This window comes from Borostomias antarcticus, assembly GCF_949987555.1.
Source record: "Borostomias antarcticus genome assembly, chromosome: 3".
NCBI lineage: Eukaryota > Metazoa > Chordata > Actinopteri > Stomiiformes > Stomiidae > Borostomias > Borostomias antarcticus.
Genome location: NC_140236.1, coordinates 6,181,047 through 6,196,046, shown reverse-complemented (window position 1 = coordinate 6,196,046; position 15,000 = coordinate 6,181,047). Strand labels below are relative to the sequence as shown.

The following is a 15,000-nucleotide window of genomic DNA, read 5'->3' as shown; positions in this document are numbered from 1 at the left end:
TCTCTCTCTCTCTCTCTCTCTCTCTCTCTCTCTCTCTCTCTCCTCTCTCTCTCTCTCTCTCTCTCAGTGTGTCAGCCGGTTCGTGAAGCTACATAGCCTCTCTGAGTCCCTGCTATGATATCTCAGGCCAACTCCTGGACTGGGTTTTAAGGGAAATGTGCATTTGAACAGGATCCAATGTAATCTGCCTGGGGCTGTTTAGAGTGAGTCTAATGCTCAAAGAATGAGCAAGACAACAGTGGAGAAAACGCGGACGTCTCTGCGTGTTATGACACAACTCCGGCCCCGAGAGAATGAACAAAGTCTTTGATTTCTCAATGAGATCTTCTCAAAGATAATATGAAATATGAGATGAAATCTCGACTTTAGAGGCACCTGTAGAAGGCTTCAGTGCTCTAATCAGAAGAGACAACGGTCTCTGAAGTGTGTGTGAAGTGTCTGCGCTCTGATCTGATCTCGTGTGCTCTGATCTGAGAAGCACACAAGGGCTGTGTAGTTCGCTTGCCATCTTTCTAGACCCCACTGCGTAGAATACATGGCGTTTTGTCAATAAAACATCAATCGCTTCCCCCCCAAAAAACACTTGAATAGTATCAAAAAGCAAGTGGTTTCTGACAGGGGATAACTGTTCTTTCCACTGGCTGCAGATGAAGGCTGTGAAGTCGTGGGTGTGTTCAGGGGAATCACAGTGAAGTCATCGGCGTGTTCAGGGGAATCACAGGTCTGATCTTTTCCCATTACTGATCTCGGGGCCGATCGCGGGGCCCCGGAGGAGCGAGCGCGTCCCCTTCGGTCGGCGCCGGCGCCGTTGATCCGCCTCCCGGGGTTCCTTCTGTTCTCCCACCGGCGTCTGACGTTCCTCTGAAGTGGAGAACCGGGCGTTTTGATGTCCCGCGCCGGGGCCCCGGACGTTTCTGTTCTACGTCTGAAAAGAGACACCCTGCTCAGAGAAATTACCTTCACGGCAGGAACTGGGAGGTGGTTCCGCTCTCTCTCTCTCTCTCTCTCTCCGTTCATCTCCTTTCTTCTTGATCTCGCCGTCAAATCTCCCCCTGTTTTTTTTTACGAGCGACGCTCGACTAGGGAAATCGCTGAGGGAAGAAGAAGAAGAAGAAGACGTTGGAGAAAATGCGTCCTAGCAAGCCATCACCTCCGATAAAGACATAGCGTCAAGGGGCGGAGGGAAGCGCACTCGTCGGTAATGGAACACGCTCTGCTAGAGGAAACATCCACGCCAACGTCTTATTTTCAACCTCGCGCTTCGGCGGCCCGATCGGGTTTTGGCGGGGGGGGGGGGCGGCCGTTCCCGGCGCTGGTCCGGTCAGACTCCGGGGCCGGGGGCCGGTTCCACGGTTTGTCTGCGGCCCTTCCCCGGCTGGGTGCGTGCGGTCGCGGGGGGGGGGGGGGGGGGGAGGGGGAGGGCGCCACACCGTCTTTATTGCACATCAGCTGGATACCAAACTAATTTGATAAAACACCACTTAATACCGCACACACGCGCGCGGCGCGCACACACACACGCTGTCGCTGGCACGCCGTCAACTGTGTCGCCGGCTGGTGAGGGACCGTCACTCGTGCGTCGCGCGGGGGAAGAGGGGGAGGGCACGGTCGGGGGGGGGGGGCGGGGAACGGATGGAGAGACGGAGAGATATTAGCTGTAGTAATTACTACCTCCATAGAGAAGCAGTGGAGAGGACAGTCAGTGCAGGCACCGTGCGCAGATAATGAAGGGGTAGCGTTGCGAGCTCTGACAGCGTTAATCTTACCGAGCGCTCCGGCGTGCGTGCGCGTCGTGTGGGTGTGAGTACAGTACGTACAGTACGATCGCACGGCGTGCGTGTGTGTGTCTGGAGGTAGAGGTGACGGCGGAGGCGGCGGATGTTCGCCGGCGTCCGGTGAGACCGTCGAGCCCGCCCGTCCCCCGACGCCGTTCGCCCCGGGGAGGCCCCGGCTGCCACCTGTACTCGCCTCCGCCCCGCAAGAGAGGGAGGGGGGAGGGATGAAAGAGGTGTGTTTGTGGAAGAGGAGGGAGGAGGGGGGGGGCCACTCTCTTCACCCCGGCTTCATCCTCTGCGCCTCGTCCTTTTCAGTCGTCCGTTTGAAGCGTTTTGCGAGTCGTGGATCGTGCCAACAAGAGAGAGAGAGAGACAGAGAGAGAGAGTGAGACAGACAGAGAGAGAGAGACAGAGATAGAGACAGAGAGAGAGAGTGAGACAGACAGAGAGAGAGAGACAGAGAGAGAGACAGACAGAGAGAGAGACAGAGAGAGAGAGAGAGAGTGAGAGAGAGAGAGAGACAGAGAGAGAGAGAGTGTGAGAGAGAGAGAGACAGAGAGAGAGAGAGGCATCATGAATATACATCATCACACCATATGGCTGAGGCAGCGGAGGGACTAGTGAAGGTGTGTCCAGAAGGTAGGCCTCGCCGAGCGCGCTGTTCTCCATTCAAATGAACCGTGGTGAAACTCCAACAGGAAGTCAGTGAGCAGGGCGCGCGTGGTGGTGGAGGGAGGGGGGGGGGGGGTGGGGGGGGGCGGTTCGGCACCTCTTCAGACGGAGCTGGAGGGAGGCGGCAGAGCGAAGGTGCGGGAGGGCGGGAGCTGTGGATGAGCACAGCGGTGGGGCGCTACGGCGGCGGCGGTGGCGGCGCCGGGACACGGTTTCAGACCCTGGCGTTCGGCGACGCCGGCGCCGTGATTAAAAGTGATATTTTTGACACGTTAGGATGCACACGGGAAGTAACCTTCTCTAAAGCGTTCATTATTAGATGCATGACAGGCCTGAATATTTATAAAATAGGTTTTAATAATTGATAGCGGCAATCTGCTACCGTAATTCATCAGATTTGCACTTCAACAGAGTATCCGTTTTCACTTTAAAATAATAATAAGAGGAATATTAATGTTGGGGAAATGTAAAAAGGGCAGCTGGTTCAGGCTCAAACATGCTCACTGCTGCACGGTTTCCAATTTCAGAGTTTTTTTTTCTTAATATCAGTGCATTTTTAAGTCGAAATTAAACATTAAAACCATCAACACTTCTTTTTAAGGACCTCCTGTCCTGATGTGTTTCCACTTGACATTTTAGTCAGTTGCTTCTGATGTAAGGTGGTGATAAACACAACAATACAGGAAACCAAGTGGCTTTTGTTGAAGAATGCAAAAGGAGCTGTTGTGGTTTTTATCAAAAGAAAATGTATTTGTTTGAGTCAGCGAGCAACACTTCCTAAAATAGCAGTCACTTTTCTGCGTAAAAGCAGCCTTTGCCTGCCTCATGGTTTCACAGTTCGTTTTTTTTATATTTCAGTGCACTTGCTGTTTTGTTGCACCTTCAAATCCATTCTTGACACATCCCTCTTTCAACAGAGATTCAGAGAAACATGAAGGAAACCTTATCTGTTTAACTCCTACCACTGAGAGGGATGGGCGTAGGTCTGTTTTCCCTGAGTTACTGTGTGTGTGTGTGTGTGTGTGTGTGTGTGTGTGTGTGTGTGTGTGTGTGTATATGCGTGTATGTGCGTGTGCAGTGCATGTATGTGTGTGTGTATGTGTGTGTGTGTGTGTCCGAGCAGATGACATGACCTATAGCCAGCAGTCAGAGGAGCAGTGTGAGAGGAGATTACCCTACTGTCTGAGGGCCTGCAGGCACAGTCTGCAGCAGGGGGAAGCGACACACACACGCACACACACACACACACTGCACACATGCACCATATGGACATTGTCTATGTAACATCTGTATCCTTAACAGGAGATCGTGTCTGTTGCCTGGTGCCTTTACTCAAACTGACACACAACCAAAATACATGTTTATGTCAACGTAAACAGGGACAACTGCAAAACCGCAGACAATCCCTCACATGCTGTATTTTGGAATAATGCGCCTTCTTTAAACTAGACGGAGGTGTAGGTCTGGAGGCAGGGCGGACGGGGGGGGCAGGTGGGGCAGGTGAAGTACCTGTGCTGAATGACATTTAGGGGACACCTGTGATTGATTCCGCTGCACATAAAACTCCAAAAGAGGAAAAGTCTGTCAAGCAGAGCAAATGTTTTAATGGTGGCCAGGGATCAATGCTGTCAGCAGCGGTATCCTGTCGGGGAGCGTATGCTTTTCGGGTTAATGTCACCTCCCCGTCTCGTCTCAAGGAGAGGAGGAGGTCCGCGGCGGACCGAACCTGAAGCGGGCCGAATTTGAGGAAATCGCTTGAAAAACATTGACTCGCTCTCACAAATGACGGAGGGGGCCTCGGATCTGAAAAACAAATTTGAGAAGTAACCTTGGAAATCAATTACGAAGTCCCCCCAGGGGGCTGGAATACCTTCCAACAGGGAAAGGCCACCTTCTTTTCTTTATCTCTAGAGGGAGTCGGAGGTGCCCATCAAAACGTTGCCTCGCGCCGAGAGACGTTATTCTGTAGTTTTAGCCGCAAAGTGCCTTATAGGCTGTCAGAATGTCTTAAGAGTCTTGTTAAAGAAACGCCACGACTCGTTTCGCTGTAATGCGATTCACATGCTGTTGAAAGGGGGCGTGTCCAAACATCTAAACAGACATGCTTTTTAGGTTTCACGTTAGGGTTTATCTGAGGGCTTGTGATTGATGGACATTATCTGGCCTGACAGGGCCTCATATCAAGGTTAACCTCATGGACGAAAGTGCCACCCGCACGCACACACACACACGCGCACACACACACACACATGCATGCATAAACACGCGCACACACACACACACACAGAGTGCTACACTTCCTGTTTGAGAGCAGCGCTGCCAAAGTATCTAGGCCAGGCTAGACCCGTGTGTGTGTGTGTGCGTGCGTGTGTGTGTGTGTGTGTGTGTGAGCCAGGTGGAGATTTCCGAACTCTTAATTGATATCTAATGGAGCGGCGTGTGCTGGGTTTCCTCTTGAGGTTGGCCGCTGACGACAGTGGTGGTGTGTGTGTGCGTGCGTGTGCATGTGTGTGTGTGTATGTGTGCGTGTGAGGGTCGATGGGGGGTAGTAAGGGGTTGGTGGAGGGGAGGACTTGCTCAGCAGTGTGGCCGGAACCTGGTAAATGAAATATCTCCCTACAGAGAATAAGGACTTAGAGTGACGGAGCCCCAGTCTGGGGACCGACAGACACCCCCCCCCCACTCAGCTCACCCTTCCTTCACCCTGAGAGGAGAGCATCTCTCTCTCTCTCTTTCTCTCTCTCTCTCTCTCTGTCTCTCTCTCTGTCTCTCTCTCTCTCTGTCTCTCTCTCTCTGTCTCTCTGTCTCTCTGTCACTCTGTCTGTCTCTCTCTCTCTGTCTCTCTCTGTCTCTCTCTGTCTCTCTGTCTCTCTCTCTGTCTCTCTCTCTGTCTCTGTCTCTCTCTGTCTCTCTCTCTCTCGCTCTCTGTCTTTCTCTCTCTCACACACACACAAACACACACACACACACAAACAATACCCACCAACACACACACACACAATACCCCCGCAACACACACACACACACACACACTCAATACCCCCCCTACACACATACACACACACACACACACACACACTCACACACACCCACACCCCAACACACTCAGCCGACCCTCAACTCGGCCTCCTTGCAACAAAGGGCAAAATAAAAAAGAAAGTTCCCTGTGACCAAAATACAAGTGAAGCAGTTCACCTGCACAGATATTAGCTCGAGGGCCCTTGAGCCACAAGCCACACGGGCCCTTCTCCGGTGTATTACCCAGACTGCCCCGCTGCAGCGCCGCGCGCCGCCACCGCGAGGGGGGTGACCCCGCGTCGGCCGCTCATCTCGTACGGCTGACGGCTCTCGGGGCCGACGCCGACCGAGCCGGGCCACGGCGACACATCGCACCGCGCGTCCTCGCCGTACTTCCTATACGGTTTGTAAACCAATCTCGACTTTAGTGCGGTTTACCTCAGACACTGAGATATGACGTCTTCGTAAAACTCCGGTGCCAGCCACCGGGCCAGCTTTGCCACTCAAGCGTAAAAAAAAGGTTTTTCCTTCTAAGTATCCAGGGGCTGAAGGGTCGCCCACGGCGCCAACTGAGTCAAAGTTGTCTGTCAGAAAGGTTCTCGTCACGTACGATTTTTGCTCCACAATACAATTTGTTTTTCTCTCTCTCGCGGTGCTAAAAATGCCATAATTACAGTGTTTGCGATGAGGCCGCTGGGCGTGTTTGTCCTTCCAATTCAACTTTCCTGTCTGATTGGTTCCAAGTCTTTCCTCTTCCGTTTGCACTTGAGACGCACATTGTTTTTCTGCGGCCATTGTCCTGTACGGTGGCGCGTGCGCGTGTGTGTGTGCGTGCGTGTGTGCGTGTGTGTGTGTGTGTGTGTGCATGTCTTGTCTGTTTGCGGCGGGGTATGGCGGGAGCGTGTAGTGCTTGGCTGAGGGCTTCTCGGGGGACAGCGTTGCCGCGAGGAGCCCAAACGGGACCCTCAAGGTCAGCCCCCCGAAAGACGGCGCGAGGTCACAATCTAGACTAAAAGCAATAAGTGCTTTATTGATAGGGAAAAAAACACGGCAAGCAAGCAGATGTGCAACCAACTGATTAATAATAAAATAGATTTGTGAGAGGGACAGGGGGAGAGTGGGTGAGAGAGAGAGAGAGAGAGAGAGAGAGAGCTCTGTCCTGTGTGTGTGTGTGTGTGTGTGTGTGTGTGTGTGTGTGTGTTTGTGTGCGTGTTTGTGTTTGTGTTTGCGTGTGCCTGCACGTGTGACAGTAGGTGCGTGCAATAATGTGTGTGTGTGTCCCTTTTAATTTTTTTTCTCTCTAAAAGGGCGTTTTGTAAGCTGTTGTTGGTGATTGTATTGACCCTGTGCTCACTGTATCCCCGCAGTAAAACATTGATTGTGCTGTGGAATCTAAAAAAATCCATTCGAATCCAGGGGGTAAAAAAAGAACAGAATGTGACAGATCGTTGCTTTGTGGCTGTTGTCCTGTTACATGACCTCGCTAATCATTCCCTCTTTTAAGGTCATCACATTGTGGTGCATAATCATTCAGCAGGGCCCCAAAAAAAACATAGTTATTCATATCTCCCGGCTCACACTAGTGTAATGGTTCATGGCAAACGCTAACTGGTGTCTCTTTTTTTCCATACGTTGACAAAGTGCCTTTTGTAGAGGACCAACTATCATCCAATAAGTAGAGTACTTGGGACAGTAGTCATCCCAGTCTTCTCCTTAGCTCTCTCTCTCTCCGACCTGCGAAGGCAGCTGTGTTCTTGTGACTGTCGTGGGGAGATTCAGATATAAATTCCAGGTAAATAGAGACTGGGCTCGGACCCCGGGACCCGGTGGATCCTGCTTCTTCAGCAGCTAGACTCCCACAGGGGAACAGGGCAGAGGGAGGCAGAACCTTCCATATGCCAGTGCCCCCCCCCCCCCCCCCCCTGCTTCCTGCTCCCTCCTCCACCCCCCAACCCACCCCCTTACAGTAATCACACAGTGATCCCCCCCCCCACCCACCCAACCCACAAACTTCTCCCCGCCACAAACCCCCCCCCCCCCCACACACATACGGTACACACCCCCTCTGCCATCTCTCTACTAGTCGGCAATGGCATTGTTTTTAATCATCAGAACCCCGAAATTATTATTATCGCCTCTGATGCGGCAATTAAAACTTCAGGTCAGAGGCACAACGAGCGGTGATCAGCAGCCGAGCTGAGAAGTTTTAATTAGACGATCAGAACCATTAATGCACAAAAAAAAAGGTGTGCGCTGGGAAATTAACGGCAACGTCTTAATCAGGGTTAGCGACTCCGAAGAGGAGTCAAGTGAACAGAGAGCAAAAAACAAATCATTTCCGCACCAGTGGGACAAAACTCAATTAAATATGCATGCGGAAAAATGGAAATTTTCTAGCATAGGCGGCACAGACTGTTGGAAAACCGTGGCGAAACCTCACGCCGGGGTCAGTGACCTGCTTATTGTTATTCTGGTGTAATAAAACGGAGAGAGGGGCCAGACGCAGGGGTCTGGGTGCTCTAGCGTGGTTGTCCGTCAGTGGCTTTCCGCTCTGCTTCCTTGCAGCGGGGGCCGCCTCTCTCGGCTGTGCGGAGGCGGGGGCGGGGCGGGGGGGGGAAACGCTGTCTTCCTGCGAGTCGTAAATTTAGCGCAAATAAAAACAAGAGATGTTTTTTTGTGTTGAAGAGTGTGTGTTTGTACATGTGTCTCTGTGGGTGTGCGCGTGTGTCGCACAGAGCTCAGGTCCACACACTCACGCATGCATACACACACACCTCCCTTGAGAAAGAGACACACAAAAGGTTCACTCAGCCACTCACCGGGAGCTTGGGCCTTGTCAATTAATCTGCCAAAGGTTTAAAAGTTATAACTTGGCTTTTTAAAGAGACAAAAAAAAGTCTGAGTTACATATTGAAAAATAATCCTGAGCTGTTCAGACGTTTCCCAGGCCTGGTTGGTGTATTAATTAAGTAGCGATATTACTGAGGTTTTGTCCCTGTGTCAGTCATGATGTTTGAACTCAGCAGGAAGCTACAAAACCCCCGTACCAATGTTTGATTAGGTAAAGAGATAAGCTTGAGTTAAACAGGTAATTTCTACAGCTCTTGTTCAGGTCCCTTAGTGGATTCACTATGGAAACTGACAACACAGCAGGGAATCACTGCATCTTGTATCAACACAGGATTTCGGCTGGCCTATCCTGGAGTTACGTGATCTACATGTACTCGCAAGCTTTTTATTGGAGTTCCCCCCATAGACAAACACGCATTAGCCAGCACCAAATGAAGAGCATCGTGTGTACCCCCCTTGCCTGTATGAAAGTGAGGGGCGGAGCCTTCAACCCCGCCAATCAGGTCACCCGGTAACGCCCTTGTCCTTTGCCCGGGCCATTCTGATTGCAGTCCACGCACATTCGCTCAAATCACCTCCGGCACTGTTATTAGGGCTTGAGAGACCGCTTGATTGGCCATCATATCATTCTGGCGCGTAAACAGAGGAACGACATCCAAAAAACCATGTCAGCCCATGGGGCTTGGGAGTCCTCGCGCAGCGAGAGTGTTGATGGCCGGGTTTGAACACCAGCCGCCTCGCTAGCAGTCGCCCAGTCCTGAGAAGAGACAGAGCCCGCGACGGCTTTGATGCACATCTTCAAACTGTCGGTGAAAAAGAGCCCCGGGACGAGTACAAAGAAGTGGACGCGACTTTTTCTGCGGGTCTTGGCCTTATACAGTCAGTGTGAGGCCATCTCCGCAGCCCTGCACAGTTTCTAGTTAAGATGTCATCATGGTTACCATAAACAGTAGGAAAAATAGGTTTCATGAGCTAGTGCTCAAACTCCCAACCTGCTTTTTTCCGACTGTGCTTACCATGTGCCAATTAGCACACTAGGCTAAAACACAAGGTACACGGTGTAGAGAATTAGCCTGACAGTATGACATTGTTGTTTTTCTCCATGATATCCATTAATAAGATTGCTTAGTGGACTCTCTCTCTCACTCTCAGGGAGATGGTAGAGTTGGACCCGGAGGGAAAAGTTGTGCTTTCATGTAGGTCCCTGCAGATTTGATCTCACCGTACGCTATCGTGCACACAAACGACTTGAGGTAAACAGCCCAGGGTTTCCATAGCAATCACCATTGTAAGCAATCGCAATAACTGCCGTGAACGGCCATTCTCTCTACGGAAGGAGAGCCAACGAGCCAGTTTGCAAGACCACAGCGTTTGTTCGACTACAGTTGTACACACCCTCTGCTTTATGTTTTTTTTGTTGTAACAGATTACTAAACGTCTCATTGAAAAGCATGTTTCACTAACAGGCTTCTGATAATAGAATAATAGGCCTGTTGAGATTTTACCCTGGCATGCACGCTCCTTATTGTTAACACGAAATGTACATAAATACTCACTAATGGAAAGCAACGGCTGTGTAGGGGTCATTTCCTACAAGGGGCTGAAGATTGCAATGCAAAGGAAATCGGTAGTTAAAGCATGAAATACTGAGCACAGTAAACAGAAAAATGACCTCCACTGCAACGCCCAAATGACCTCAATCTTCCTTCGGAGGGTGTTTCTGGAAAAAAATAAAAAAATACTCGAAAATTTATGTCTTCCACTTCCTAATAGTTTTTCCAGCTGATTTTCCCCCCCAAATTGCTGTCCTCTAAAAGGTGAACCTTTCACCCCAACCAGCAATTGTCTAGTGCCAAATTGTACAGTAATGTGTTGCTGCTATACCGCTGCCCCATACTGTACATAATTCCCGAAGACATTGTTTCAAGGAGGAAGTCTTGCAATGTAAATACAGTAACTGGGAAAGCATGTGTGGGAGTGCGGGGCGCATTGTCTGGTGGCGTGGTCATCTGTAAACTCACTCAGATTGTAGATCCTAATGATCCCACAGCTTTACCAGAGAAAATGAAAACAAGGCTTTATGTCGCCGCGCTGTGATTTACATAATACCAGCAATGGCTCACACATGATTGTGCCCGAGGTCGGCTCTCTGACTGAAATCAAATGAAGGGGCCCATAGCCGTCGCTGTAGGATGTGAATTGAGTCTTTAAGACATCTATGTTCCCACTCTCACAGTCCCATCACACGTGTTCTGGGAACATAAGTAGTGTGCTCTGCGAAGCGCAGTCGTCTGCTCTTGGTAATGATGTTGTCAAACTACCCCGCAATGGGGTTGAGAGACCACTGACTATTTAGTGGTACAGTAGAACGGTACTCCAGGTAAATTATACTGGTATAAAAAGTGTTTTTCATTGAGCTTTAGTCTCCTTTGTTAACTGCACATTGGCAGACCAAGAAGAAATCACTAACCTAAACCTATGTCCCAACAACACTGCAAAGTACGGAACCAAATCACCCTCGGTGGCCCTTTCATATCACCAATAATGACCTCAGAAAGTGATTCGCTTGATTTACAGCGTATTATTCACAAGATCCGGGCTTTGCCCTTTGTATAAGTCATTTACAACATGATAAAGATCTGGACTGGATTTTGAGCCTGGAAAATGTGTCCGAGGTGAACTTTGGTGGCTCTGGTGATCAAGTGAAAGGTAACAGTGCAGTTTCTGCCCTAAAAAGGCAGCCGGGGGATGTGGAATGCTTCAGGCAGCTGCTCTTGCCTCATCACAGGACATGTTTTAAAGATAGCCCACTTGGGTGAAATAATGCCACCCCGTTCCTACCCCACGCTCACTCCCCATGGCCATTGTTCAGAGAAGCCCCTGGAAAAAGTCGAGGAAACCGTACACCGCCGACACAGTCAGACACTTTAAACAATCTGTCCCCTACATCTGCCGTTACTCATTATTTGACACGAGGTTCAAGGTTGATTCATTCGCTGATGAATTATCCGCCGCAAATAAGTGGCGGTTTTCTGGCCAGCTGGCTCCGCCGCGCCGAAAAGCCCAAAGATGCACACAAAGGAGAGGCTGTCGCGCTCCCATGTACACCGCTCCATCGGGCCAAACGGAAATACACACTTTCACGAGGTCGACGGCGCAGGCGGCGTATCGACGGGGAAAATAAAAAGGCCAAAGAGGCTGGTATTTCTCTCCCCGGCCTGTCAGTTTTAAAGCTAAGCAGCCCCCCGCTCTCTGGCGGAGCTCACAGCCCCTTTAGGTGAGAGAGAAGATAACATTTCAGGGGTGTCTCTACAGCGATGTCATGTGAAGGATTATGAAGCCGTGTACTTGCAGCTTGTCGCACCACAGGGGGTCTGATCTGATACTGATCCTCCTTCCCACTTAGCTCGCTTTCTTTTCGCCCCCTTTTTCTTTTTTTCCCGGTCAAGGCTAACGTCAACACTCGGACTAAACTGCCCGTCGGAGGTGTGACTAACATAGTTATGTGCAATATCTCCCTTTGTCCCCCCCCCCTCTCTTGTGATTGCTGGTGTATTAATAGACGCAGTCAGTGTGACCGAAAGTCGGTTTATTTTTTTCATCGGTGAAGCTCAAATTGTCACGTGTGCGTGACACTCGAGGGGAATTGCTTTGGACAGTGTGTCTGTTGATGGGTCAAGGCGTTCCCTGCTTATGATTAAAATGGTTGCTGGAGGAAACTTTTCTTCTTGAAAAATACAAATACCGTAACTTTCTGTGACACACTCTGTTGTTCATATAGTAACTCTGATTAATGTCCACTCCTCTGTTTTCTGTTTTTTTCTCTACAGCTGAAAGGAGTTTATGCACTGAAACGACCTCAGGAAAATCCAACATGGCCGCCAAAAGGAAAGGTGGCCTAAAACTCAACGCTATCTGTGCCAAGTTGAGCCGTCAGGTAGTGTTCGACGGCAGCTCCCAGAATGCCGAGGGAGACCTGAGCGTGGCGGAGAACAGCGAGAGGGGGAGCTCCCACTATGACGACAGCGAGACCAACTTCCCCGAGGGCCTGAGCCCGGGCCAGAGCCTGGAAGAAGACCAGAGGCGGCGCGAGGCCATCGAGAAGTGGGTCAACGGCGAGTACGGAGACGAGCCGCCCGCCCCGGACGGCGGGGACGAGGCGGAGCGGGGGCCGAGGCCCGGCAACAACGAAGACGCCCCCCCTGAGGGCGTGTACATGGTACAGCCCAAAGGCTGCAGCGACGACGAGGATGACGCGGACGAGCCCGAGCCCCTGCTGGGGTCCCGGGACGGCAGTTACCACGGCGACAAGGACTCGGAAGACGGGCCTCACAAGGAGGACGCTTACGTGCCCCCGAGCGAGGCCCCCGTCCGCCCAGTGCCGTTCACCGCCACAGGTACAGCCCTTTCTCTCCTCTCACTCCATCTGGCCTTCGCTTTTCTTTCTCTTCTGTCTGACTGAAGTCCAACTGTACTGTTGCCCTTTCATAGTGTAGTTTCCCAAACTCCCCCATAGCTTTTAAAAGGCAGAGACCTAGTGGCCAGGTGACATTGTCGCTTCTACAAAGGCTTAAGTGAAGCCCTGGAAAGAGCGACTCTAGGGTTACAACATGAATAGCCAGTGACAGTATCACAGTATAACCACACAAACAGAGGCAACTGAGATGCAATAGGGAAAATAACTCGGTGTGTGTGTGTGTGTGTGTGTGTGTGCGTGTGTGTGTGTGTGTGTGATTGGCTGCATCAAGAAATTCATATTTAGAGAAGGCAAGTATGCTGCAAGGTTGCGAGTGTGTGTGTGCGTGTGTGTGTGTGTGAACATACTGTAGCAGCTGTGGGCCAAGAGTGTTTGGAAGGGCTAGTCTAAGCTTCATATTACACCCAGGATTACACATTCAGTCTTTGATTTGCCCTTAGCACACTTAACTTAGCCACTACCGCAACTGCCCCTGTGACATGTTGTAGTAGCCTAGCTTGGAGGGGCACGGGTCACTCACTCAGCTCTGGAGAAGATTACAGTAGCTCAGAGCCCTTGAATCCAAGAGACCGGCCATCAAATAAAGTCAGAAATCGAATACTCAACACTCGGGGGAATCATGCCTTAAAGCGCTTTATGACATGCATTCTAACAGTAGTAGTACTGTACATGTAAATCAGATGTAAGCCCATTTGGATTTATTTGTTCATGGATGTGCTTGCTGTGTAAATGGCTAGCAGCAAAACACCGGCTAATTATCCTTCTCTCTTAACATGATGTCGTATCGTTTCAGGGACAATCAGATAGATAAGGGTGTGACACACTTCAAACAACGCTCTCAAGGTGGCAATGGCGCATGTTAACTGCATGAAACAATCTCTAGGGAACGCGCCGTTTACTGGCTCGCACTCGTTGAACCTGTAAACCATACTGTAGGCGACCCACTGGTATCTGAGAGACGGGTCTATACTGTATACAGTAGAATTCAAAACACCGAGCAGTAACAAAGGGGAGAGAGAGAGACAACGCTTGATAATGGGGATAGAGATAAAGCTGTTGTCACTGACAACAAGCAATGGTAAAACAATAAGCAGACAGGGCCTGGGTTGTTGCGGCACAGAAAACCGTTTTGTCTTGGGTCGTTTTTTTTCTGCTTGCTCAACCCGTTTTGCAGACGTTTTCTGGCCTTTCATCTTGTGTTTGGTGTCTACCTCAGAGTCATGTACCGCCACTAAAGTCTGGTTTTTTTTCCCCTTCCTTTTTTGTTTACACCGGCGGAGCAGCAAAAGCTGTGGCCTCACACACAAGTGGGGCCAAGGTCTTCTCAGAAAATCAAGCATTTTTCCCCAACGCACAGGGCTTTGTGGTTGTAATTAGTCATTTTGTGTTTATTTTGCGCAGCCATTAAAAAGGCCCGTGTGTAAATATGTGTTTGTGTTGCGAAACACACACACCTTTCTCTCCGCTGGTTCCCTGCTACTTTTACGTCTCACAACAAAGGTGGACTGTTTGACGAGTGCGGGGAGAGAGCACTGCATCAGGCGCAGATTTTTTTCTTTCAGAGTTGCTCTTTGTTGATTGTAACTAGGGCGTCTATATTGCCATGATTCTGTGCGGCTCACAATTAAAATATTCCCCCCCTCTCTCTCTCTCGCTCGCCGCTGTCTTTCAAAGCTTGATGTGGAGCGCGCATAATTATGCATATAAACATAGTGGCTTAATTATCACTCACAACATCAGTGACAATGTAATTAACAAACGTTGCGAGATCAATGAGAGAAACTGTGACCTTCAAACATTTAACTCCTCACATCGAGGCACTGTGCGGATTTCCTATCAGTGCCAAACCCCAGAATACTTTTCCTAGATAATTTACAGTAGATGTGGCATTACTACAGCAGGCCGCTCATAAGCCATACACTTTGAAAACAATGACAAAGATGCTCACAGGGATCAAACAGGACTGACCGTGGCTCCCCACTGAGTTCACCGGGAAAGGTTATTATGGAAATCTTTTCAAAGACTGTCTGTGTATTGTTTCTTAATTAACTTGTCAAAGAGTGATTGAAGTTTGTCCCTCCATTCTGTTCTGTGGCTCAGTCATTACAGTAAATGCATTAAATACTTGATTGAAATAAAACACTACAGTAAAATACAGCTATATCTTCCCAGAACAGTCAGCTGCTATCGATTGCAAAATGATGTATT

The 15,000-nt window shown here is 50.0% G+C and overlaps 1 protein-coding gene across 1 annotated transcript in view; it reads left to right on the top strand.

Annotated features, from left to right (window-relative positions):
* casz1 (castor zinc finger 1) overlaps window positions 1–15,000 on the top strand; it is a gene marked incomplete at both ends in the record, with an annotated part of 52,077 nt that overhangs the window by 2,993 nt on the left and 34,084 nt on the right. The window contains one exon of the mRNA XM_084436281.1: window positions 12,146–12,712. Coding sequence (XP_084292407.1) covers window positions 12,146–12,712 — 567 coding nt within the window. The remainder of the gene's footprint in view (window positions 1–12,145; window positions 12,713–15,000) is intronic.